General features: G+C 35.4%; 1 protein-coding gene across 1 annotated transcript in view; it reads right to left on the reverse strand.

The window, feature by feature from the left end:
- The window catches only part of LOC135222411 (uncharacterized), a 440,725-nt gene that overhangs the window by 103,744 nt on the left and 311,503 nt on the right, over positions 1-25,478 (reverse strand). Inside the window, exon 2 of the mRNA XM_064260498.1 lies at positions 17,573-18,349. Within this exon, the coding sequence (XP_064116568.1) occupies positions 17,573-17,695 (123 nt within the window). The 5' untranslated portion in view covers positions 17,696-18,349. The remainder of the gene's footprint in view (positions 1-17,572; positions 18,350-25,478) is intronic.

Raw genomic sequence — 25,478 nt, forward strand, 5'->3', positions numbered from 1 at the left:
CCAAAAGGGGCTAATGACTTGAAATTCAAGCTTCCAAAGAATATGGTGTTCATTTGAAAGAAGTAATATAACTTCTTAGGTAATACAGAAAGAAGAGATCAGTTATTAAAAAAAGAGAAATAAATTAACAAATGAACAGATAAAAATCTAAGTAAATTGTAAAATACATGAATTGATCTAGGGTAGTAATGAACTGCATCTTCGATTGAACTTCTAAAGTTCCAATCACACGATATCTTCAGGGAGACTGTTGCACAGTCCAACGGTGTGAGGAATAAAGGGCCTCTGAAAAACAGGGAAGTTCAACAGCGAGGCACTTTTACTACAACATATTAGTGTTGTTGTTCAACAAATGTGGTCGCTCTCGGCAAGAAACGAGGGTCAGGGATCAATTGTGAATGTGAAAGATCTCTGTACATGCGCACATGTCTGCGTGTCTACATATTCACATAAACGCAGTTTCATACATCCACACATAATTCTAGTAAACATAGAGGATGTCAGCATTCTGGTTCTTAACTAGTCTTTCGGGATAAATTAAACTGAATATAGAATTTAGGTCAAAGACCAAGCACTGGGACCAATGAAGTCATTCAGCGCCGAAAAGGAATTGGCAGAAAAAGTTCTGAAAGGTGTAACAGGACGAAAACCTCGCAGCTGCAGTATGAGACAATTGTTAGGAGAGGGTGGAAAGTACGATAGAAGAAAGGGAATGTGAAAGGAAAACGGTAAAAGAAATGAAAGGGATTGCAGCTAAGGGCCGAAGCCACGCTGACAGCGCCATCCCCCAACGGGGTCTTTCGGGATGAGGTTGCTAACCCAATAACCCAGTGGCTGCATCCCATCAAAGTCTAATACCTACACGTGCTCAGTGGAAATCAACATCCCGTGGTCTTATCGATCAGCCACGGTTTGGGATTCGAATCACGAATTTATCGCTGGTTCAATGGTTCTTATTTATATAAGAATTATCAAGATACTTATCATTCCTTCTCTGCACTACTAGGTCGAGGTAATGAACTATCCTGTCAAAGCTTTATACTGATTCACTATCATTAGAGCCCATTTCTCATTATATATATATACATATATATATATATATATATATATATATATATATATGTGTGTGTGTATATATATATATATATATATTATATATATATATATATCATATAAAATTATATTATATATTGCTACTTTCAAAATGCATATATCCTCTCTTTGACTGTATAAAATGTTATGTAGAATTTTGGCAACATTTTTTCAGATTCCTAGATAGCTTAGAGATAGGATGTTTTAAATGTGTGTTCAGATTTTGCATAATATATAAAAAGAATATATAACGTAGAATGTAGAAAGAGAGAGAATATCTTTGTCCGTTCAAAGCTAGAGTTGTTTTTCCTAGTCTGTCAACATGTTTGATAAGAAAACTCGAGTCTTTCTGTTGTTATCAAAACATGTCAGTCTTAATTATCGCTCAACCTCCGTTTCGATTGGGTACGTGTCTGTTGAGCAGAATCATCTCATACACGTATGTCTTTGATCAAAGCCACGTGCAGATTACACATTTCTTTGTAAAGTTGCGTCAGATTTTCAAAGCTTCTAGAAAGAATTATTGCCCAAAACGTTTTGTGTCATCTCCAGTCCAGCTTCCGTAAAGGAGAAGTTTTTCAGTCGGGCTTAGATACTCGAGGCGTTCAGATCTCTCTCTCTCTCTCTCTCTCTCTCTCTCTCTCTCTCTCTCTCTCTCCATCGCATAGCACTTTTGATTTTAAAGTAACGTAACGATTTTGTACTTATTGAATGGTCACTCGTAATTTGTAAATTTCAGATTTGATATTTCTTAGAGTTTATTTAGTGTTATTTAGTGTTTTTTGTGGAATCTGAATAAACATTGTTGAGTAAAGGCGCCTGGTTTTGTGAAAGTGTGAAACAAGCCTGCAGCAAAGAAAGAAGTTGGTATACCAAAAAGGTAAAGTGTGTTATATTTTTATTAGTTGCAACTAATAACTAATAACTAAAAGGAACAGTGGTTTGGTAAAACTAATAACCGATGGTTACAATGTTTTGAGTGAAAAGATTTACACTTTTACACATTGCAAATTTTTGTGTTTTGTGATTATTCATTTGAAGTGATTTCTATGTTTTGTGCATTTGTTCATTTTCTTATTGAAGTGTGTGTTTTTATTTTATATTCTGTGTGATTAATACATTTTGCAAATTTTGGTTACTTTCCACATTTTTCTGTATTTTCATTTGCATTCACAATTTAATCAACTTAGTGATTTTCATTAATCAACCATTGCACATTTAATTAAATTTAACACTTATGAATTAATTTGCATTTACTTAGAATTCTTTTCAAGTTTTACTATTGTTTAGCACTTGTGAATTAATTTCAAATTTTCAATTATTGCCTAACACTTTTGAATTTTGATTGAATTAATTTTCTTGAAATTTTTGATAAATTAATTTTACTTCATTTGATTCAAGAATTAATTAAACTTTACTTTGTTTTCAAGTAACAGTAATTTTCCCTGATATTGTGAATTTCACTTATAAATTTTGAACTTAATAATAAATTTTTGTATTTAAAATTTTTATAAGTGTTTTCATTTCTAACCAGTATATTTGCATTTGATTATATTGATGTTAGGTAGAAACATAGAGTTTTAATTGAGCTGTTTTCCTTCAATTAACTTGAAGTGACTTAGAACCAGAGAAGTACGTAGACTTCTGAAATCAGGGAAATGCTTAGACTTTTTAAGTTGTTGATGGAGTGATGCCCTTTGATTAATTTAATTACTTACAAGATTACCTCACACCTGTTTTGATGAACTTAGTCTGATTTTCTGCAATACTGGTAAGTTGATAAGGGATCACTGTTGCCTTTAGAGTATTCAGTCGTTTAGTACCTGTGATGAGGGTTCACGTGTCTGGCTTTTGTGAGGTATCAATTAATGAATGGTAAGTGTGGTAACCAGATACTTGGCACTTCGTCACAGTATATATATACATATATATATATAATATATAATATATATATATATATATATATATATATATATATATATATTTATGAATATAACTTTTTTAATAATAGTTTTTCTCACTATTATTTACTTTATTAAAAGTTTAGGAGCTTAAGCTGGTGATGATTTTTTTAAAATCTTATCAATACGAGTTTTTAAAAGTACATTGACTTCTTTAGCTAGCATATTTTTGGCGTCTAAGACCAACGATGCTGTTACGACCGTTAATAGCATACGACAAATCGGACTTTCTTCCCATTTTTTAAGATGTCCCATTTTGAAGATGAAATGAGACGTCACTGCGTTGTTTACCGAAGTAAACATAGCACACTGTCCCCCTTTACCTTAGCGCTAAATAAAATTCATTTGAAACTGCAAGCTGAAAAGGAGCCATCAAGAATCAGGTAAGCGGAATGGAATTAATTTAAATACATTCAGTAAACATTAAGCGTTGAAGAAACTTAAATACATTCAGTAAACATTAGGTGTTGAAGAAATGTAAATACATTCAGTAAACATCACGTTCGTAAATACATTCAGTAAACATTAGGTGTAGATGAACTGTCAATACATTCATTACACATTAGGTTCGTAAATACATTCAGCAAACATTAGATGGTGAAGAAATGTAAAGAGGTATTCAAGAGGGATTATATTAATATGAAAGAGAGAGAGAGAGAGAGAGAGAGAGAGAGAGAGAGAGAGAGAGAGAGAGAGAGAGAGAGAAAGGGCTGGGGGGCTTTAACTGTGAATGACAGTTAACATGCACTTGTTTATCAAGATAACATTTGAGTTTTCTGTGAAGAAGTTGTAATTCCTGAATGTCGGATTAGTCAAGTGAAGTTGTACTTAAGGTTCCCTGCAGTTGCATTTGGGCCTCAGCTGCATTGCTTCCTGTCCTTTACTTCTCAGCTGTTCACTCACTTGTCTTTCCATAATGCTGTCCAGCTTCTTTAACTTTGTCTAAATCAGAATATTACCTTCAGCCCAAATCCTTCGAGCATAATAATAATAATAATAATAATAATAATAATAATAACTTTTTTCAGTTTTCTTCTGAAGATTGAAAAAGAAACCCACAAAATTACTCTGTATAAAATATAATGTAATTATTTATAAGTAAACACGTTATACACATTAATTTCGTGGGTTTCTTTCTCAATAATAATAATAATAATAATAATAATAATAATAATAATAATAATAATAATAATAATAATAATCCGAAACACATCCATCACCGGGTGCTCTAATAAATGACGAGAGAGAGAGAGAGAGAGAGAGAGAGAGAGAGAGAGAGAATTTGGTACTTGACAAAATCTGCTAAGCCCGGAGAAAAAACAAGAGGCACGTATAATGGTTTCCAACAGAGCACTAAACTCGAGAAGAACGGAAAAGCTTCTCTCTCGGAGCAAAATTAAACATATGAAAAGGATAATCTTGTAAACTCAAAAGCTTTACAGGATGAGTTTAAGCTACCTAATGAACTCAAATCGTAATAAACTCTCAGAATCTTAAGCTTGGTCACAATACGTGAAGAAACTTTTCAAGAGCAATTTTCTCTGTTTTCTCATATCTCTAATTTGTATGTGTATGTACACATAAAAAATATAAATAAACATATACATATACCTACTGTATACACGCACACACATGTATGTATGTGTAGGTATGTATATATATATATATATATATATATATATATATATATATATATATATATATATATATATATATATATGTGTGTGTGTGTGTGTGTGTGTGTGTATAAACGGTCATTTCTCTTATCCTTAAATTGAAAACGGGACTTATTTCACCTATGCTGTTAGTTTAGTCTTACTCAAATACGTCAGAAGCTTTGGTAAGGCTTATTTCCCACTTTTTTCACGTGAAGACGACGTAATACAAGAGGATTGAGGAAAATAGGACGTAATTCCACTGAGGATGTCTGCTTTCGCACTCCTATCCATCATGAGGGTTTTATACAAAGACCTGAGAATTACTTAACGGCTAGACTGTTCTAGACTCTGCCTTTATAGTCGCGGGAATGATTTATCAACAAACCTACCCCTCTTCTAGGGTACTGTAAACAGTGCTCTCCAATTCCATTTGAGTTTCTAAAACTGAGAACAAGGCAAACCGTTCGTTCATTCGAAAACTGAGAAAAAAGTCAAACGTTTGTCCTTTCAAATCGTTACTATTTTTCGTGTATGCTTTATCTGCACCACACAGCCATAGTGACAAAATACCCACTAAAAATAGGAGAAATGCCAAATGCTTATCGCTTGGGTCTCCCATTCTATACAAAAAGTGAGCAAAATATAGTGGAAAAGTTCGCTGAATGTGGCTTCGTTTGACGAACGGAAGACCATACACTTGGCCTAACTCTCAGGAATGGCGCGCGCACGAGAGAGAGAGAGAGAGAGAGAGAGAGAGCACTACAAAAACTGAGTACGAATCCAAAGTTTAAATGAGGGGAAAATATTAATAAATGTAGTGAACATAAAAAGCAAAAAAAATTAATGACTAAATAGCAAATAGCAAGAATACAGTGATAATTTCTTTGACAAGAGAGCGTTCCATGTTGCTGCTCCAACAAAATATAGAAAAATCAATGAGAGAGAGAGAGAGAGAGAGAGAGAGAGAGAGAGAGAGAGAGAGAGAGAGAGAGAGAGAGAGAGAGAGAGAGAAGCGACACGGAAGCTGGTGGGAGGAAATGATCTTTAACACAGATTCATAGAGCAAGAGGAAATATACTAGTACATCTTTTGTAATGTCACGGACGGAGGTCAAAAGGTCATTTACCTAGTTTCTCATTTGCTGGACAGATGGCGGTGCAATACGGAATTCACCTTACTTTGTGCGAAGACATTAATAATGTGGAGTGAAAATAACAGTATCGTCATAAAAATTCTGAAAGCTAATAATAACAACAATAATAATAAAAATAATAATAATAATGGGCATATGGGGGTATCAGGATGGAGTTAGGAATAGACAAATGTGCCTTAGTCAACATACAAAAGGGCAAAGTAACAAGGACTGAAGGGATAAAGCTACCAGATGGGAGCAACGTAAAACACACAGATGAGACGGGATGCAAATACCTGGAAATAATGGAAGGAGGGGATATAAAACACCAAGAGTTGAAGGACACGATCAGGAAAGAATATATATGCAGAGACTCAAGGCGATACTCAAGTCAAAACTCAACGCCGGAAATATGATAAAATATGATAAAAGCCATAAACATATAGGCAGTGCCAGTAATCAAATACAGCGCAGGAATAGTGGAACGGACGAAGGCAGAACTCCGCAGCATAGACCAGAAAACTAGGAAACATATGACAATACACAAAGCAATACACCCAAGAGCAAATACGGACAGACTATACATAACACGAAAGGAAGGAAGGAGAGGACTACCAAGCATAGAGGACTGCGTCAAACATCATGAAAAGAGCACCGGGGCAATATCTGAAAACCAGCGAAGACGAGTGGCTCAAGAGTGCATGGGAAGAAGGACTGATAAAAGTAGACGAAGACCCAGAAATATGCAGACAGGAGAATGACAAACAGAACAAAGGAATGGCACAACAAACCAATGCACGGACAATACATGAGACAGACTAAAGAACTAGCCAGCGACGACACATGGCAATGGCTACAGGGAGAGCTCAAGAAGGAAACTGAAGGAATGATAACAGCGGCACAAGATCAGGCCCTAAGAACCAGATATGTTCAAAGAACGATAGATGGAAATAACATCTCTCCCATATGTAGGATGTGCAATACGAAAAATGAAACCATAAACCACATAGCAAGCAAATGTCCGGCACTTGCACAGACCCAGTACAAAAAGAGGCATGGTTCAGGTGCAAAAGCCCACCACTGGAGCTTGTGCAAGAAACACCAACTACCTTGCAGCAATAAGTGGTACGAGCACCAACCTGAACGAGTGATAGAAAACAATCAGGTAAAGATCCTCTGGGACTATGGTATCAGAACAGATAGGGTGATAAGTGCAAATAAACGTGACGTTGATTGACAAAATCAAGAAGAAAGTATTACTCATTGATGTCGCAATACCATGGGACACCAGAGTTGAAGAGAAAGAAAGGGAGAAATGGATAAGTATCAAGACCTGAAAATAGAAATAAGAAGGATATGGGATATGCTAGTGGAAATTGTACCCATAATCATAGGAACACTAGGCACGATCCCAAGACCCCTGAAAAGGAACCTGGAAAAACTAGAGGATAGTACGATAAGTGATGGACTCCTAAGGAGGCAGGATGCAACCCGGAACCCCACACTATAAATACCACCCAGTCGAATTAGAGGACTGTGATAGAAAAAAAAACAATAATAATAATAATAATAATAATAATAATAATAATAATAATAATAATAATAATAATAATAATAATAAGAAGCTTTCTTCCTTTTTACCTTTCTTCACTTGTACTCTGTCTATACAACAAATGCATTCATTCATTCATGGTCCTCGGCTGGGTTTTAGAGCCGAAATTTCCACGAATTATGAAGTCAAGGAGAGATTTAGATTCTATGAAACTTTAATAATTTGTAAAGTGAACCAATGAATTATTAATGCTGCCAAAAACATGATTGCATATCCAACCAAATCAGTACTTTCATTGAGGACATAACGGCCATTTTTCAGAAGCTAAACAAAATAAAAACCACTTGCTTATTTGTAATCGTACCATTGTAAGGATGTTCTATTCGACGACTAATTTCTCATGACCTATCAAGGACGTGGTCATGGATCGTTTTCAAGGTAGTTTCCTTGAAAATTCATGAGTCTTGTCCTTTGTCACTCTCTAATATTTAATCCAAAACCTGTATTGTGTATCTGGAATCTGAAATTTGGCGTCACTCGTGACCATATACTTCTTGTTTACGCTCAGTTTATTGTTAAAAAGCCCATAAAAACTGATTTTCAGGCATCGTGGGTGGCCATCATGCTCCAGGTTATAATGCATACATCATTTTTCATTGTTCAAAACTTGGTTATCTTTAATTTTTTTTCATCGTTATCTAACCACCAGAAGCATTTATTCGTCTTTCATGAAAATCATCTGAAAATTCAGGTAATTCCATAAAAAATTTAATAACTACAACATTTACTTGGATAAAAAGCGCAAGAACACTACGCCTTACTGAGTTTTTAGAGCTCATACATATGCGCATACACAATAAGGTATACTCGTATGCACGAGTTCAACGTGTATAGGTCATATAAACATAAACAGAGACTTGATCAAACCTTAATCCTATATTTGTTTAATTCATTTTTGGAAGAAAGGGAACTTCCTGGAAGGTGTTTCACTTTGTACGAGGAAATTACTAAAATTTAGAGTAAAACTTGAAGAAACATTTGTCAAGGCTGAATAAACAATAACTAAAAAGACATATATCCTGGTTTCTACTCGTGACTATGAAAAAGGGAACTTGGATGTTGAAGAACCGAAGATAAAAACTACCTCCAATCAAGGAAAATGACATCAGAAAAGATATAAAATAGAACACCTTCTTAAGAGATCTGATATAGTTCTTCAATTGGCAATACTATTCTTATACATATTCTGATGCGATTAGGATCAATATAATAGGTCGTTCTTAGGAAAGTTAGAGAAAAAAAAAAAGCCATACAGTGGTTGGGTCAATATCTGTCGTCACTTTTTACAATGTGGGATCCAACTGCGTTCTCTTAAGATCTGCCGAGAGCTGATTAGTTTCGATAATATAAAATAAGCGTAAACAGAAGCGTAAAACATGTCAAGATATTAAGAACGATAATTACATCAGAAGTGTTTCACAAATTCAACAATATAATTACAGTGGTAAACGATTTAAAGAACGAATCCCAATGTAGTTTAATTTCTTTAACAAATAAAACTATTACTATCGGGAATGATGAAAGAATCTGGTTCCACGTGTGTGTATGTATATATAGAGAATATTATATATATATATATAATATATTATATATAATTCTATATATATATATGAGATATATCATAGAGATCAATTATACACCGTGGAATCAGATTCTTTCATCATTCTCGATAGTAATAGTTTTATTTGTTAAAGAAATTAAACTACATTGGGATTCGTTCTTCTTTAAACCGTTTACCACTGTAATTATATATATATATATATATATATATATATATATATATATATATATATATATATATATAGATATATATATATATATATATATATATATACTGTGTGTGCGTGTTAATGTCAAATTATGACAACAACTGAACCATTTTAAACACTTAGTAGTCCTTCTGAATATACTATGAGAGGTTATTACCAACATAGTATGGTTATGATTTTGTTTTATATTTTTCTTGACATCTAGAATACAATTAGCTACGTTATTTGTTAAAGTGAAGACGTTTTTTCACAACACTTCATGTTAATTATGCCAGTGATAGTTTTCATCTCGACTGGAGACATACGGAAGGAATACAGAGAGAGAGAGAGAGAGAAGGAGAGAGAGAGAGAGAGAGAATATTTGATGCACTTTAATTTAGCAAACATCGGAGGAAGGCTTCTTTCCATCAATCAGGCGCCCCATTTCCTCCCAGTTTCCCATCAAAGGACATCGAGAATGAGAAGCAAACGAATCTTCCGCTTCACAATATTAATGAAGATGAATGTCATAATGACACTCGGCCATCAATCCTTACTCAGCTAAGCAGAAAAATACTCAAGTTTTTGATACAAGCAAGATATTTGGCACAATTGCTTATTTGGAAAAAAAAACACCTCTCTCTCTCTCTCTCTCTTAAATGTATTGGAAAAGTTGGATTTTTTAATGTCAGAATTTCTGGAAATGAAGAAAAGATCACCATACCAGAAAAGGAAATAGACATGGGAAAATCCTTATTATTACCCATACTAAATGACGGGGATAACACGCAAACCATCATAGTAATGAATGCGCAGGGTTTTGTTACGAGTAACTCAAAAAGAAAAATAGAGTTCTTAGAAGAACTAACCCAAACTGAAAAAATAGATACAATGAATATAAGTGAAACCTAGTATTCCCAAGAGACTGATAATGATGATCAGATAAAGGAGTTCCAAACTTATAGATCCGATAGAAAAAATAGGAATCAAGGGGGAACCGCGATATATGGGAAAGACATAAATTAAGGAAAAATATATGACAAATATAGTAACTCAGAATGTGAATTAATAGCGGTAGAATTTGAATCTGAAAAATTAGTGAACAACGTAATATACAGACCCCTTAATACTAAAGAGTTTGACACTAATAGAAAAATTGGATGATATATGTAGAAATCATAAAGACTGGAGTATTCTCCTATCTGGACACTTTAACTTTCCTTTCGTAGATAAGAAAGAACGAATAGGAGATCGTGGTTTTATTTATACATATAAAAAAGAGAGTAATAGTAGTGCAGAAAATAAGAGGCAATTTAAAAAGCTATTACATATGCTACTAGAACACAGCATTCAACAAATAAATCACCTGCCAATAAGAAAGGATAATACTTTAGTCCTAGTATTTGTGAACGAGGTGAATTATGTTAATTAAAGAAATAATAGTGTATAATACGATTATTTAAGACCATAATGTCATAGAGTTAACAGTCCGTTCCAAAGCAAGTGAAAACAGAGATAAGCAAGGGATGAAAAAGTGGGAAGGATATGGAAAATACAATTTCTATGGTAAGAATATACAATGGCCAAAAATAAATGAAGAATTAAACAAAGATTGGGAAAATATATTCGTAAGTGATGATATCCAGGTAAATACGGGTATATTATAAAAAATATTAGAGAAAATAGTGGATAAGTATATACCAAAGAAGAAAAGCAAACATCAGTCATGCATAACAAGAGACAAAAGGATCTTGTTCTAGAAAATCAGAAAGTGGAAAAAAGGTCTTGCAAAAGAAAAGAATGCCTGGAAAGTGATGGAACTAAAAAGTAAGATAGAAAATGCAGAACAAAAGATTATACAGAAGAAAAGACCCTAAAAAATATCAAGCAAAACCCCAAACTATTGTACTCATATGCTAAAAAGATGAATAAAAGCAGAGTAGAAATAGGCCTTCTAAGAAATGAAGGGAAATTAACGAATGAAAAATAGAAAATATTCAACATATTAGCAGAAAGATATGAGAGAATTTACCCCTAGAACTGACAATGAAGATAATGATACAGAAATAAGAGATGAAAATAGTGAATATTTCTCATAGATATTAATGAAGCCGATATTGTGCAGGCTCTTAATGAAATTAAAAGTGGATCAGCAGCTGGACCAGATGGTGTCCCTGCCATTTTGTTAAAGAAAGTAGTTCATTCTATCGCAAAGCCACTTGCAATATTACTAAGACAAAGTGTAGATACAGGCAAGATTTATGATGAGCACAAATTAGCATATATTACCCTTACTTTCAAAAGTGGATCAAGACTAGAGGCAAGTAATTATAGGCCTGTTTCTAACATCACATATTATGAAAGTGTATGAAAGGGTAATGAAGAAAAATATTATGAAACATTTAATAAAAAAACAATTTGTTTAATATAGGACAACATGGTTTTGTACCCTGAAAAACTACACAAACCCAACTGTTAGTCCACCGTGAGAACATATATAAAAATATGATAAACGGACAAGAAACAGATGTGGTTTATCTAGACTTTGAAAAACCTTTTGACGAGGTAAACCACAATATATTAGCGAAGAAAATTAGAAAACATAATATAGCAGACAAAGTAGGAAGATGGATAAGACAATTTTTACAAAACAGAAAAAAAACAGATAGTGATTGCAAACGATGAGAAATTGGATGAAGCTAAGGTAATATCCGGTGTGCCACAAAGTACAGTGTTAGCTGCATTGCTGTTTGGTATTATGATTGCAGACATAGACAGTAATGTTAAGGTCTCGGTAGTGAGTAGTTTCGCCGATGACACAAGAATAAGTAGAGAAATTACCTGTGATGAAGATAAGAACTCGCTACAAAGAGACCTAAACAAAATATATGAATGGGTAGAGGTAAATAGGATGCTATTTAACTGATAAATTTGAATCAATAAATTATGGAGATAAAGAAGGAATGCTATATGCACATAAGGGACCTAATAATGAGACAATCACAAATAAGGAAGCAGTTAAAGACCTTGGTGTGATGTTGAATAGGGAACATGTAATGCAATGATCAAACAGCAATACTATTGGCAAAATGCAAAGCAAAAATGGGAATGTTGTTACGGCACTTCAAAACAAGAAAAGCTGAACACTTGATTATGGTTTATAAAACGTATGTACATAGTCCGCTTGAATAATGCAATATGATATGGTACCCTCACTACCAAAAGGATATTGAAAAAATAGAGTGTACAAAGGTCCTTTACAGCTAGAATAGAAGAAGTTAAGGATTTTAACTACTGGAAAAGACTACAATTTTTAAAATTATATAGTCTAGAAAGGAGAAGAGAACGCTACATGATAATACAGGCATGGAACCAGATAGAAGGAATTGCCGAAAACATCATGGAGCTAAAAATAACAGGAAGAGCAAGTAGAGGTAGATTAATAGTGCCCAAAAATATACCAGGAAAACTAAGGAAAGCACACAGGACATAAATCCACTATGCACCAGCATTGACAATGCAGCGTCTATTCACTGCATTCCCAGCTCATCTGAGGAACATATCAGGAATGAGTGTAGATGTGTTTAAGAATAAGCTCGGCAAATATCTAAGCTGCATCCCAGACCATCCAAGATTGGAAGATGCATTAGCAATTCTCTGGTAGACATTAGAGGTGCCTCACACTGAGGGACCTGGGGAAACACGAACTAGCTGTAAGGTCTGTAAGGTAAGGTAAGGTCTCTCTCTCTCTTTTGAAAAATCTAGGTGTCCAGGCAAAATTTTAATATGGCCTCCACTTTTCAAGATGGCCACTAGTTATTTCAATTAATGACACTTGGAGAAAATCATTGTTGAAATAAATAAATCAATCATTACTCATATAATGTCTTCCTGGGTAGAAGAGTTAATTGAAGATATCACCAACACTCATACCACTATATTTACCATTATGATAAAGATGGTGTACAAATCTTGAACAGAAATTCATTTTAATTTTGCTTGGTAACTGCCTAAAGTGTGTATAACCAAAACGAATGCATAAAAACATGAACAGAGGCACGGGTCCAATGTTAAAACTTTGTCTACTGGCCATCTTGAAAAACAGCCGCCATTTTGGAATTTTGAGTGGACACCTAGCAATTTTAAAAAAGTGGCCTATGGAAAAGATACGTACCACATTTCATTAACTGAAGTATTTTAGTGAAAAAAAAATTATCTGCTGCACTATTGGAACGCAGTTACCAGCGAGAAGTAAAGGCAAGGATGTATGCTATTACTTCCTTGTGTACCGTTCGTTTAAGTATCTCTTCTGTCAATGAAGGATGCTCTCCAAAAAAAAGTCTGTTTTATATCACCCTGTCTTTTTGTCCTTTCCCTGTCTACTTCTCAGTCCTCCTTCTACCTTGCATCTTCATGAACTGAAATGAAAATGATGTGAACATGGAGATAAACCGTAAATGAAAATGAATGAAGCAAATATCGTTCATTAACAAAAAAATGAGTACCATAAATGTTGGGTCATGAAGAAAAGATAATATAATTCAATTATGTTGAAAAGCTAAATCATATGAAGCTTTACTTTTAACAGCTATTCGTGTTGCTTGTATGCTCATACGATTTATTCATCCTAACAATATTTAAAAAAAAATTATATAACTTTTTCAGTTGTCATATATATCAGCAAGTGATGACGGCTAGTTCTTTTCATTTGTTCCAGATACGTCAGAAAAAAATATGCTTCTGTAAATTACAAAATAAAAAAATCCTTTTTGTTTGAACCGATCATGTAAGAAAAAAATAATAAAAGGACATCTATGGGTTGCAGTATAAGACAGAAACATTGAAATAAGTCAGACGTACACACACACACACGCAACATCAAAACAGTGACATAACCATGAACCTGAAACTCATAACAATAAAAACTGAACTCGACTTAACGACTCGGACGTAGCAGTCATAACAGTAACGCACAGGAAAATGGATCTTCTATACCGAACGAGGCAATGGGTTTCAGGGGGTGGGGGGTGAGGGGGGCGGAAATTATTGGACAAAAGGTCACGGATATGTCGATGTTGATGAGAGCGAAAATAATCCAATTCATTAGAGTTCATTCAATTACACTGGACCCGGGGCCATTTTACAATAATATGCATGCACCATATGCCTCGCCCATATTAATGAAGTGTAATTTCTTTAATGATATTCAAATATTTTCGTATTTCATGTGCATTATTTATAAGACTTAGGTCCATAAGTTCTATACCCATGTGTATCTACACAAAAGTATGAACACCCACATAAGGAATGATTCATATTGGCCGAGTCATTACGTATATGCGTTTATGTATCCATATCTTCCAATGAATCCATGAATATAAGTGGAGAACATTCATATTTGTTCATGTATCCGTACTCTCATAAGCTATCATGAATAAATATCTGCATCACATCTTCCTTTATCTCCACATAATTTTGATTCCCTGAAGCAAAATTTGACAATTGCATGCATGACTTCATGTAATCAATAAAGAAAAATGAGTGATGAAAATATTTCAGCCACAATATTAATAATAATAAAACTTTTCGTAGTAGCTATGATTCTCATGACAAAAGTACAGCAGAAACTGGATGCTGGGTACCAACTCAAGAAAGTAGACGAAGTCCCAGAAATATGCTGAGACAGGAGGATGCACGGACAGTCCATAAGACAGACTAAAGAACTGGCCAGCGATGAAACTTGGCAATGACTTCAGAGAGGAGAACTCAAGAAGGAAACTGAAGGAATGTTACCCGCGGGACAAGATCAGGCCATAAGAACCAGATATACTCAAAGAACAATAGATGGAAATAACATCTCACCCATATGCAGGAAGTGCAATATGAAAAACCGAGACCATAAACCACAGAGCAAGCGAATATCCGGCACTTGCACATAACCAATACAAAAAGAGGCATGATTCAGTAGCAAAAGCCCTCCACTGGAGCCTGTGCAAGACACACCAGCTAGCTAGCAGTAATAAGTGGTACAAATACCAATCTGAGAGAGTGATAGAAAGCGATCAGGCAAAGATCCTCTGGGACTATGGTATCAGAACATATAGCGTGATACGTGCCAATATGTCGCAATACCATGGGACACCAGATTAGATGAGAAAGAAAGAGAACAGGTTGATAAGTATCAAGACCTGAAAATAGAAATAAGAAGGATATGGGTTATGCCAGTGGAAATTGTGCCCATGATCATACATGATCCTAAGATACCTGAAAAGGAACCTGGAAAAACTAGATGCCGAAGTAGCTCCAGGTCTCATGCAGAGGAGTGTGCCACTAGAAACAGCGCTCATAGTGAGAAAAGTGATGGACTCCTAAGGAGGCAGGATTCAACCCGGAGCCCCACACTACAAAAACACCCATTCGAATAGTATGATTGTGATAAAAAAAAAAATGATAATAATAACTAGAAATCTTGTTCCATACTTTAAATAACTATTAATAATCTTCACCGTGTACAGTTATGAAACTGAAATATGCTCCCGTTATATCAGACTTGATCATCATTTTCTGGGGGAGAAAATGCGGCATAAAAATATATACGAAGAACATTATTCAAACATACTGAATCCCGCTAGATGACTGTAATAAAGAAAAATGTCAATCAAATTAAAGACATTTGCGCAAAAGCCGTTACTATCAATGACCTTCATCGTTTACTGTAAGGAAAATTGCAATATGCTCCTGTTATTTCCGAACGTATCATTTTATGGGATAAAAAATGGAGTATAAAAATATATACGAAGAGCATTGCGCAAACAAACTGCAACCACGTAAGATTAATAAAGGAAGATAGAAATGTGCACCAGTATAGGGGCATTTGCGCAAAAGTAGTAAGATAAAACATAACAAGAAATATCTCAAGAGTAAGTAAAGCACAAAATTGATACCTAAATAGTAAAATCATGAAAATAAAGATATTTAAGAATACCCTCCCTAGATACCAGACATCTGTTTGTTTTGGAAACTGACACCAAAATAGAGATGAACGTAATAAGGTTAATCCTTCCCTTACTTGAATGTCCTAGGATTCTCAAAACAGATAATTATACTTATTACACCTTCACTATCATTTTTGAAAAAGTAAACTAGCTCCCATACGTCTGATTATCAAATAAATATGCGAGAAAGAATGATGGAAACGGAGATAGAGTAAGAGACAAAACCCTTTTCTAAAACGCATAAAAATATATTGTCGATCGCGCGAAATAGGAAAGAATAAAAAAAAAACACACACACACAATAGAAAAACTTTCTGGAAAAATCGCAAGCAATTATGAAGAGGAGGAAGAAGACAACTGAAAAGAAAAGTCAATAGGACGAAAAATTCGCACTGGCAACGCTCAACAGAGAGGAAAACTTCACGGAACATCACTCCCACCTGGGTTTCAGAAACACCTGTTCGTCTTCTTGTACCCCCTGGGAGACTATGATTTATTTCCGAATAATAAACATCTAATGCCTTAACAAATCAACGCCGAGATACACAGTGAATCTCTCTAGGGATAAAGTATCTTATGAAAGATCGATAATCCATTGATAAATTGCTTGTGAAATAAGTAAAATGCCGGTAATAAGAGAGAGAGGTCGAGATTTCAAATCTCTCCCGGCCCCTAGAGACATTACCTACCATACTGAAGCTAAGACCAAGGTAACTTATGGATCAGTAATGATAGATACTGGCCTGGGCTGAAGGACGGCAAACTAAACAACAGTTTATTACTCACCAGTATATAATAATTGTTACACAATATATATATATATATATATATATATAATATATATATATATATATATATATCGAGCTACAATGTCCTTTAATATCTCATATAATATATATATCTATATATATATATATTATATAATTATATATAATATATATATATATAATTATATATATATATATATACATACATACACGCACACATAGATGGCAACCGATAAACTCACTCACGTTTTGAATTCTTTCATGAAGAAAATACATACGTCGTCATATACAGATCTTTTTTATCAATAAAATTCCGAGGCCACTGGACCTGTTTCAAATGATTCAATTGACGCCTTAGTCAATTTACGATTGATTTGTAAATTACCCTCGGATTGTTGGTTCAGTGTGTTAACTAAAGATAATGGCTGGTTTAAAGGAACACTATAAAAAGATCTTGAGTGCATACATGTACATATTTCAAGCGATTAAATATCAATATTTTATCTATCCACCAATGTAACTGTGTGTGAGAGAGAGAGAGAGAGAGAGAGAGAGAGAGAGAGAGAGAGAGAGAGAAAACAACTAAAATGAATTCGTTTTGACTTACCGCAAGACCCTGCACGACCTGCCCATGGAAGCAATCGGCCAGGATGCGAAGAGTCCTGTGAGTGGGCGTACTGCAGGATTTGGCGTACGCCTGCCTCCGGAGACGCCATCCCGACGTTTCCATTACGGCGTCGGATAACTGATAGCACCCTTTCAGATTCCGGAGGGTCGGATAGCGCTCCGGACGCCGTGGCAGTATTTCTTCCGTGTTCGGAATTGTCGACGACGACTACTACGGAAGTCCAGATGAAATTGCCGAGAGCGTAATTACTTGCAGTGGGGCGTCTCCTATTGCCCTGAGAATCAATACTTCTTTTCGCAGCTGTTTTTCCCAACAAGGAGGACGAGCGCCAAATTAATAAACCCTTGCCGGCTTATTAGCTTTGTTTCTTTCACACTGTCAGTAATTACCACAACTGATATTCCTGAGAAATAACACTTCGAGTGATATAATCAAATTGAAGAAATGGCACCTCGTATTCGAAAGATCGCAGCTCGCTCAAGAATCCATGCTGAGCATAACTTAGGTTCTCTCTCTAATTTGTCACTCTAAACGTCACCTCTAACACAAAACGTAGGTTCGATTTTGTCACTTCTTGTAAAATTCATATATTGAGAAATCTTACTTCTACATTTCTAATCACATTTCGTAAGTCTGTTTCATATTTGGCACCTTTCATTTTAATGATACCGTATCATCTATTATAAAACTTTTCAAATATATTCCTACAAACTTTATATTCTAGAAAAATATACCACTATGATTGAAAAAATGCGCCTGAAAAAATTCATCATTTCAAAAATTAATAGCAGAAAAATCAATCTCTCTATCGTCTCATCTAAAAAAAAAAATTAAAGAGTAAAAAAAAAAATAATAGCATTTACTGTACCCTTAAGACAGGGAATATAACGCACGTCATGCTTTTTCTTGAGAATATTGTAGCAAAAGTATTGAACTATCCTCTAAGAACAAAACAATCCTTGTATTTGCTTAAAAAGAAACTATGGCAAGCTCCTTATCTGAAGAAACACTAACCATTTCTTTATCAAGACACTGTCTACATTTGGAGCCTGATCGTAGCTAATTAATTTTTCTTTTTTTTCTTTGTCAGAATGAGAAAGGCAAAACTTTACCAACGTTATATTTCTTCATGCACTGCTGAGGGCCAAATCGACTGATGGAGACGACATAAAGGTAATTTTACTAATTAAGCGATCGTTTCGACATCAGGTAAGATTTCTTGTTAAGCCATTGACATCATTATTCAATTACTTGAAAACCATGCGCGGTTACGTTAAGATCGAGAGTATTTCCTTGCACAGAATTCCGAACTCTCTCACTGAACGAGTAACAAGATGAATTTCGCCCCACTGAAGGACTGGAATGAATTTGGAGAAGCTACAACCAGTGCAGACGAACTGGAACTGCGCATGTTAATGAAAATGAATACCCTGGAAACGAAAACGTATTCTTTTGCACCAATTATGGACATGGAAGTCTTTCCTAAATGCGCCTGATGCTTCTTTTCTGGACAAGGAGCCTCATCTTTCCAGCCTCTTCTTCTTCTTCTTGTGAGGGATGCACTAATGTGGGCGCAAGAAGGAAGTAATTTCATTTCTCTGGATTCCTAGAAGGAGCGTGAAAAATTCTTGTAAGAGGATCCCAAATGGCCGCTTTCCTTGGAGATCCATTTTCTTCCCCGCCTCCCTGCTCTCAACACCTGAAAAAAGAAGAGAATAAAAGGAAACGCTGAAAACAGATACACGAGTCAAGGACTGAAAATGCTGTAGGAGTAAAAGTAATAATTACAATTTACTGGAGCTGGTTACAAAAAGATTATTAGGCGTGAATATTTTGCATAATTGCCTCAAGGATCATAAATATCCCGACAATAAAACTGATCAAGAGGTACGTATCACCCAGCTGAAAGGAAAACCGAAATGTTTAAAACCCTGTAGATTATATCTCCCTTTCAATACTGAAAATTTATATAGAATCATACTTTACAGGAAAGGACTTTCTTACTATATTGCCAAACCTTGTAACCTTCGTCATGGAAGGGAACCCCACCCACCTCTCTCTCTCTCTCTCTCTCTCTCTCTCTCTCTCTCTCTCTCTCTCTCTCTCTCTCTCTCTCTCTCTGTCTTTGGGCTTAACAGAGGGCTGCTATGAACGAATTCTGACTTTAGCGTCGGAAACAAATCCATATTTGCTAAATCTTTTGAAACGATTTTTCTCAAAGGGATTTTCCTGAAAACTAAATCTTAATCTCAAAGAGTTCAAGCGAAAATGCCACGCATCTGTACCCTAAACCAATTCTGCTTGTATTTTAATAATTTGTTTCAATTTTTATCCATTTATTTATTATATGATAACTTATTTTTCTTCTCTGATTACTAATCTCCTCTTTCTGTATTCCTCATTGCACTCTGTTACTTCTTTCATATGAACGCCATATTCTGTAGGAGCTTTAATTTCAAGTCAATGACTGGCCCTGTGATCTTGTTCCATATGAATAGGGTTCATTTACTGAACAACAACAACAACAACAACAACAACAACTATCATAATAATAATAATAATAATAATAATAATAATAATAATAATAATAATAATAATAATAATAATAATAATAATAATAATAATCTGTGGTTTCCAATGGTTAATTCAATCATACGTCCATGTTTAGAGCAGTTTATCAATCAAGAATTATTATCCTACTATATATAAAATATTCTTTATCATTTATATAAATACATTATAGGCGATTCTGCTTCCGCAACTAGCAGTGCAAAAATAAACAAACACATTAACGAAATAAAACAAGGACAACGGACGACGGATTTGCACAGTTACAAATAATGGAAAACATGTACAATAGCGCGCTCTTCCCTCACCCAGGAGACTCCACTCGACCAAGCCTCATGAAATTATACGCGAGCCTAATAAATAAAAGTTCGGAAACCTATTTTTGCTCCCGGAGATCCGAAGCTAAGTAAAAAAGGAAAAAAAAAAGAAGAAAAATAAAGAAAAAAAAAGTGTCACGGAACTTTTATATAAGGACACTTCCTCAACGCTGGGGTAGGAAAATGTTCATTTTCTCTCATATGTTATAATCTGGAAGGAAATAATGATGACAACTATATTTTGAGAGAAATGACCGAGGAAAAGCCCAATTACACAGAGAGGCATCAGAGTCACGTAATACCTACTTGTTCATTAGTAATACTTACTTGTCCCATTAGTCTACATACATTAACATATTACTCTAAAATATATATATAAAGCGACTTTCATGACAAATAAAACCAGGTTTTCTATACCTTAATCTTCTCACATAATCTAAATTACATGTTGAATACAGAAAGCTCATTAATTATTAATAGTCACCCTCTGCTTCAACGCTAAAAGCTTAATATGATTCACATATATGGATATGTATGTGTGTATATAATATATATATATATATATATATAGATATATATATATATATATATGCATACACATTCTAACAAAAGCCTAATATCACATCACCGTGACTCATTATAAAGATTTTTCGAGGCTATTAAACTGTCCTTTAATATCTAATTCGACTCTACTTGCGCGGAATTGATATATTTTTCATATATGTAAACCGAAGGGGACAAATTTTTCTTTAGTTGATAATAATTTCGTCCTCTCGTGGGTTCGAACAATCGCCCAGGGGGCAGCGACGAAATCAGGACGAATACAGAGTTCGACGGTGATTTGTAAGGTCAAGGATCGGTATAATCTTATAAATCCCACTTGATAGCCTAATCGATAACGTCAATGTCGTCCTGATTTCGTCTCTGTACTCTGGGCGGTGGTTCGAACCCACGAGAGGACGATATTATTATCAACTACAAAATTCCCCTTCAGTTTACAAATATGAAAATATGTCAGTTCCGAGGTAGTTCGAAGTAGATATTAAAGGGCATTTGTAGCTCGAATAACATACACACACACACACACACACACACACACACACATATATATATATATATATATATATATATATTATATATATATATATAATATACATATATATATGTGTATATATTTATCCATCCAAAAATACGTATGTCCCGGTTTGTTTACAAACATAAGTTCCGTTTCTACTATGCATTCGTTTGTCCTGTCATCAGCAATGCGTTCCTCTCGATGAGTAAAATTCGGATGTAAAAAGCTCGTGCTCTTGAGAAAGCGCTGCCTTAATATGGCTCGTGTGACACCGCCTTTAAGCTGCTGCATGAGGAAATATCACGTCGGACATCAAAAAATACAATACTCCCGCAGTGAGTATTCCGCAGTCTTTATATTTCACAGGTAGCGGCCTACAATACACTTCGTTTGGTGGGCGCTGCATAAAGTAAAGGGAAGCAAAGAGAATGCTGGGAATGCACGATCACAAGACCTTTCTGCTCTATTAGTTTTCATTCGATCTTTGACGGAAATCCTTTACAATTCGGTACCCGTGAACAGCGATTAGTTAGGTTTCTATGCCACCCACAAAGGTTTTTTTTTTTTTTTTTTTTTTTTTGGGGGGGGGTTCATTGTTAAGTTATATAGAAAAGCTGTGTAGTACAAGTTGAAGAAACATAGAGGCATTGATATACATCCACCAGAGTTACATGGACCAGGAGAATGTTAATTGTGTGAGCGTTTACATGTTTACTCTCGAAAGGACGAGACCATTTGTATAACACTGGTATCATTGTTGTAAGAGCAAACTTGGCCCTGACACTAGTAAATCTTTCGTCAAATTTTCAAACTTTCTGCGTATCTTATTTCTCGTGAAACTGCAGAGAACAGAGGTGACATTCTAACGCGTTGGTGCGCGACAAAGTCATTTCGTTCATAGTCAACAGAATTCCAGCCACGGGTATGGTATTTCCAGACAATGTCTGAAGTTCCAAAGTATGCTGGCTCTCACTTATTGTACTGACGTGACGTCATGTGTATTAAGATTTGCATGTAACAGGTCAAAGAACTGATAAAGAACTAGAAACGTGAAAAGTATCAGGAACTTTGTAAAAGTTACAATGGATATGCCAGTAAAAAAAATGGAACATATGAAGAAATCTGCTTCGATATGAGGACAAAGTGAGGAGTGTTGAAACAAACGATCGAAAACTGACACTTTAATAATGACAGACCAGTATAAATTTAAGAATTTGGGCCATGCTGCACATGGAAGGAAATAACTCTAGTATAAGTCACAGAGTTTGAGAGCAAGGCAGAGCAAGAACAACAAGGAAGCCTGGAAATAGGGCTTAAGAAGAGTTTGAGACAGCAAGAGCCTGAGTGCCCTGGAGCACTTGTAATTCTTCAGTGTATCTATATAACGACTAAACTAAATAAGTTCTTAAACACTGTTTTGATCCCCACCATTTTCCGAAGTATTATTTTTGAAGAATGGAAGATAGCAAACAGTATAAGAAATGTGCAAAATAGAATTACATTCGTAAATTCTTGCTTATGTTGTATGAAGGTCTTTAAAGTAGTACAGCATTATAAATGTTTAGTATTACTCCTAAACTCTCAAACATTATCACTGTAAAGTCCTAAACATTTTCAAAATGTCTTGTGGTCGCTCTTTTCTTCTTCAAAAGGTTACCTTATGTACGTAGAAGAAAGTCTAACTACTGCATTGAACATCTCCGAATTTCCAATTTCGGTAGGACCAGATGCCTGCCATTAGCTGAGAATATAAGATCAAATCCGTAGTAAGCACCAGGTGGCAGACACAAACGTGTATTACAAAGCCATGAGCAAAAATTAAATTTAACTAACGACCGTAACCAATAAAATTCCAATCACATTATCACGCCAAAGCACAACAAAAATTTATATTAGGATTACGATACAAAAAAACATTTTATTTTCATAAACGCGTTGGGTTTCTTCATAATACCAGCCATGAGTATTACAGTGAATTAATATTCAATGGTGAATTTGTCCACTAGCCATTATTTCAATTACCACCATTAATGTCCAACATACATCTGAAGGTCTTTTAAAAAGGAATTCTTACCTGGATTTGTTATCATCGGGATTAGACTCTCGGCACTACTTTATCCTTTAATATGAAAAGTGCCTAACCATTCCTACAGAAAATAATAATAATAATAATAATAATAATAATAATAATAATAATAATAATAATAATAATATGGTGGCGCCGTGGAGGAGTTGGTTAGGTCTTCAATAGACTTAAGTCAAGTTAAGCAACATTGGGGCTGGTCAGTCTTTGGATGGGTGACCGCTCTCCTCGGCGTTGATTCCTTGGGAAAGGATCTTTACCATAATTTCCCCAGTCTACTCAGCTGTAAATGAGTACCTATCCCTGATGGGGTAGGGTCCAGCTATGGGTTAAATAGCAAAACTCAGCAATGATGGAAAGAAATGAAGGAATAAACGACAACGACGTAAAAATGGAACCTCTGGCAACAGAGGAGCTTCGTCCGGCAACCAGGTATTCAACCCAATTGAAGGAAGACGGTCAGGTACTTGGAGGTCGTCATCCAGCAACTGATCACCACACCGAAAGTAATCAACAGCCTAGATTGGAGCTACAGAGGCAAAAAGGAAGAAATGGACAAGAGAAGAAAATAAGGAAATATGGAGATGCTACATCAGAAGCAACCCGACGGAGAGAGGATATAGAAGAAGATTGATCAACATCTGGAATGAGAGGAATAACACCCCCCAAACAGAGCAGAGGCTGGCAGACCAAGTAAGGAAACATAAAGAAAAAGAAACTGGCTCTCCCAACAGAAAGAGAAGAACTGGAAAGGGAAATGTCACACGACAACGAATTACACGAAGACGAACTGAGAGACCGATGCCACAGAAGACGACAGGGAGGATGAAGTATCACAACGACACACGAAGAAACACCCCGACGAAAGTAAGAGAGATGACGGAATGGGTAGAAAAGATTAGACAATGGATGGAGCCAGATACAGAGAGAAACAAGATCCCCTCCATGAAGCCTACAACACCAAGAAATTAAGGGAGAAAACAAGTGAGGTCAATGAAATAATGGGCCTAATACACACCACCAGTATCACAGAAACAAATAACTTGACATATGCAGGAGCAAGATTAGTAGCAGAACTGATGGGGATTCGAACACCAACACCACCGTCACCAACCAACCCAACAGAAACCAAAACAGCAACCTCCTTGAAAAGGCGCCTGGAAAAAGCAAATCATGGTGTTGAGATCTGACTTGAGTAAACTGAAAGAGATGGCAGAAAAAGCTAAGAAAAGTAAGAAAACAAGGGAGGAACTCAATGAGAAATACAAAGTACAAGAGAGGGGACTAAACAACACAATAGAAGATGTAAAACAGAGGCTTAAGGCCAAAGCACACAAGATCCAACGGTACATGAACAGGAATAAGGATAACCAACAGAACAAACGATTCGAACCAACCAGAAAAGACTATACAGCAACTAAGAGGGGAAGACAACCAACCCAGAAATTCCTGAAGCCGAACCAAGTAAGAGACTCTGGGAAAACATATGGAGCAATCCGGTATCACACAACAAACATGCAACATGGCTCCAGGAAGTCAAGGAAGAAGAAACGGGAGAATAAAACAAAGATTCACAGAGATCACGACGGACACAGTCAGACACCAACTAAAGAAAATGCCAAACTGGAAAACCCCAGGTCCCGATGAAGTCCATGGATACTGGCTCAAAAACTTCAAGGCCCTACACCCACGAATAGCAGAACAACTCCAGCATTGTATCTCAAATCACCAAGCACCTTAGTACAAAAAGACAAGAGTAAGGGAAATATAGCCAGTAACTACAGGCCTATCACCTGCCTACCAATATGTGGAAGTTACTAACAGGTATCATCAGTTGAAAGG

Source organism: Macrobrachium nipponense, chromosome 3, assembly GCF_015104395.2.
Source record: "Macrobrachium nipponense isolate FS-2020 chromosome 3, ASM1510439v2, whole genome shotgun sequence".
NCBI lineage: Eukaryota > Metazoa > Arthropoda > Malacostraca > Decapoda > Palaemonidae > Macrobrachium > Macrobrachium nipponense.